Source organism: Opisthorchis viverrini, assembly GCF_000715545.1.
Source record: "Opisthorchis viverrini unplaced genomic scaffold opera_v5_14, whole genome shotgun sequence".
Taxonomy (NCBI): Eukaryota; Metazoa; Platyhelminthes; class Trematoda; order Opisthorchiida; family Opisthorchiidae; genus Opisthorchis; species Opisthorchis viverrini.
Genome location: NW_008751670.1, coordinates 3,794,404 through 3,797,753, shown reverse-complemented (window position 1 = coordinate 3,797,753; position 3,350 = coordinate 3,794,404). Strand labels below are relative to the sequence as shown.

The 3,350-nt window shown below is 44.0% G+C and overlaps 1 protein-coding gene across 1 annotated transcript in view; it reads left to right on the top strand.

Moving 5' to 3' along the window:
* Window positions 1-380: 380 nt before the first annotated feature.
* The window catches only part of T265_01373 (hypothetical protein), a gene marked incomplete at both ends in the record, with an annotated part of 11,616 nt that continues 8,646 nt past the window's right edge, over window positions 381-3,350 (top strand). The window contains 5 exons of the mRNA XM_009165379.1: window positions 381-442; window positions 479-560; window positions 592-689; window positions 725-872; window positions 906-1,073. Of these exons, the coding sequence (XP_009163643.1) occupies window positions 381-442; window positions 479-560; window positions 592-689; window positions 725-872; window positions 906-1,073 (558 nt within the window). The remainder of the gene's footprint in view (window positions 443-478; window positions 561-591; window positions 690-724; window positions 873-905; window positions 1,074-3,350) is intronic.

Below are 3,350 nucleotides of genomic sequence, written 5' to 3'. Positions count from 1 at the left end.
CACCATATGTCAGCTGTGTGAGTCGGACTGAGCAAAGTAGACTGTAATTACTTATCATAGTGATGTGCTTTCAGACATAGAGCCACATCATGCCGCCCATCTTGTCTACCAGCCCTATAGTCAATATATTTCAGAGGGCATAGATTCTTAGAGGTCTGGCTCTTGTCACGTGCCTGTCACTACTATTATTGGTGTCAAAAGTTTCTGTCCATACCTATCCTGTTTTTGGCGCTACTGACCATAAATAGCTTCATTCTTTTCAGCGACATACCAGCTAATTCGGTGCAGACCACTATCTCTGTTGGTTGTAGATTGGTTCAGCAACTCCGTTATTGTGGTCGGCTTGAACTTTCAATATCTTTTCGAAAGTACACTGAACAATGGCAACTGCCCTTCTGCAGGACCGTGGACCCGGGGGGTTTTCGTTTGAAAACTGCTACAGGTATATCACGCTTATACGTGCTTGATTTCTTCGTAGAAACCAACGGCTAGAAAAATCTGGAATGGCCTTACCGAAACCCATCAAGACTGGGACAACAATTTGTGGCGTAGTGTTCAAGGTTGGTAGTTTTCGTTCTCATATATCCTCAGGATGGTGTCGTACTTGGAGCTGACACACGGGCGACCTCTGGTAACATTGTCGCGGACAAAGTTTGCCAAAAAATTCATTATATTTCAGATAAAATATAGTAAGTATTTTTGGAATAATTCTAATTCCTTTTAGTTGCTGCGGTGCTGGTACTGCAGCCGATATGATTATGACTACCAAGATGCTTGCTGCGAAAGTTGAGTTGCATCGTCTAAATACTGGTCGGCAGCCAAGAGTGATTCTGCCCTTGAGACTCGCGAAAGACTACCTCTTCGGATACAGGGTGAGAATCGTGTTGCTTACGAATGGCTTTTAGGGATACATTGGCGCGGCTCTCATTCTTGGTGGTGTCGACTACAGTGGTCCTCATCTATACAGCGTTGCACCTCACGGATCTAGTGATAAACTGCCATACGTCACAATGGGAAGTGGAAGCCTGGCTGCAATGTCCGTCCTAGAATCTCGATTTCGATTTGACATGGATGTAAGTTCCGGTTTCTGTTATCAGGTTGGTGGATATCCCTAGTGTTTTGATGTTTCCTACTTCAACTTTACGTTTTTTGTTGAATGAAGTACCGGCGATCGCTGAAACTCAGAAGCACTCTTTTGCATTGGCTCTTAACTTGTTCTAATCGTTCTACAGGTATCTTTTCGGGTGCATACTCACTTTCGATGAAGGGTGACCTCTCCGAGCTCAGCTATAAATGACAAACCGTCTACGCTCGGCGTGTTAGTTAGTAACAGAATAAAGGAAAATATCCATCGCTGTCGAGTATGCTGATGTTTTTCTGCCGTAGCTTGACCAAATCCAAGAGGATCGCTGCACATCACTGTCCTCAGTTGCATGTGTAAACGTAGTGTGATGATGTGACTGCGTGTACTTTATATTCACGTTCAAAATTTCATCTCTGTGGCTTCGGTATTGATGGTCGTCGATGGATTCACCTGGATTACACTGACTGAGACCTACACCCTGGACGATTTCCTTCTTGTTTAACTTTTTGCTTATAACCTTCACTACACGGGCCGTGTGTTGGATGATGTACAACTAGGCGTTACAGAGAAGTCTCACAAGTGCTATCTCTCGCTGACATGCGACGTGACTCCGTGTATTCTTACATACCTACATAATGCAGGTATCGTATTCCCGACCTCGTGCTCCCGCACCCGTCGCGTTCGGTTAGCATTTGCTTTGATTCTGTTTGTAAGTCTCCTTTACAGACCATTTCGTTTCCCTTGGTGATAATTTTTACTCTAAATTACTTTCTCAAAGAAGGCCGTTTTTAAGTAACGATGAACTGCTGCATGTAAGCATATGAAGGGGTCCTTAGTTTCTTTCTACGTAACGTAGCTTCTTGCTGACGTTCGTCTTACCAGATATTCTTAAAATCAATCAAATCACTCAATTTTTTCCTGGACTGCTGCGAACGACAAGCCAGTATATTCAGAATTTCACCTGTCAGTCGTAAGGCTATTGTTGGATGTGCTTTAGTCGTGTCTTCTTGGCTAAAGAAAGATTTAAATTGGGGGAGAACGAACCGCTTTACATTAGTCGACGTAACATGTTGTTCGCTCGAGAGAATCAATACTTTCTGAGAACGTAGTTCGTGTTGATTCGTTCTGACAACAAAGCGGACTTAATCTAGAATTTTCAGCTGTAAGTCTTTGACATTAAGGTGGGTTGGTATCCTGTCCCTGTTTCTGAGTTTATTTTTGAGAAGTGACTAATTTCGAATCAGGAGCTCATTGCACCAAGTTGATGCCTGATGGTGGGTACTTGAACTTGGATACCTTCTCGCGTTACTCTCAGAAATCCTATTTTCCCCTTCACTACGTAAGCCCACTATCATTAACGACGGATTCTCATAACAATAGGAAACGATACAAGAGCATAGTCGAATGCCAATTTATCGTGTGTTTCAAGCCCGTGGATTGAAGTTCTATTTATCTGAAGCTAAAAGAGAGACTGATAGAGATAATGGGCGAATCTGCGGGAAGAGTTGTCATGTTCCGGCGTTTGTGCGTACCGGTCGGTCCGGATGCACTTACCTACGTTCTGACAAACAAAACCAGTTTGTCTCTGGTGGGGGTTGTACTGTGTTCAGTGCGCTCCATTTTGTCGAGCGTGCTACAACCGTGTCTACCGAAAACAACCGCTAGTGCTTTTATTATTTTCTTGTCGATGCCTTCAGAGCGCTTCCTTGATTCAGTGGGGCGTAAGGCGAGTGTTCTTTTGATACGCCCGGTGTTTTAGGGAAGACAACTCGTGGCCAATTTTGTTCAACTCACACACCTGGTGTGCCAGAAGATCGCGTACTAGACAGAATTCTTTCGCCCAGCTGTGTTAGTAAAACAAGTCCAAACGTGGTCAGCGCAGCATGAAAACCGTGACTAGTAAACGTTGCCGCGTTGTTAGCTGTTTTTTGCGCATGGGACACATCAGTTGTTAGCTGTGCTGATAAATGGGATGATGTCAGCGAGTCACTGGTGGCTCCGACTCAAGTTAATTTGTTGCCACGTTTTCTTGGATTACTAGTCCGGCATATTTCTATGTCAACAAGATGCCGGCTGCATTGAACTTCCGGGATCCTTGCACACTATCGCTTCCCTATCATACCTATCGTCGGTGAATAAGTCGTCTGCATCCACCTCAAACAAGTATATCAGAACACAACAACGGCGCAGCACCTCCTTATTTGATTTTGTCATTCATTTTGTACACGGTAATTCATCATAATTCTTATCAATGACAGCAGGCAGT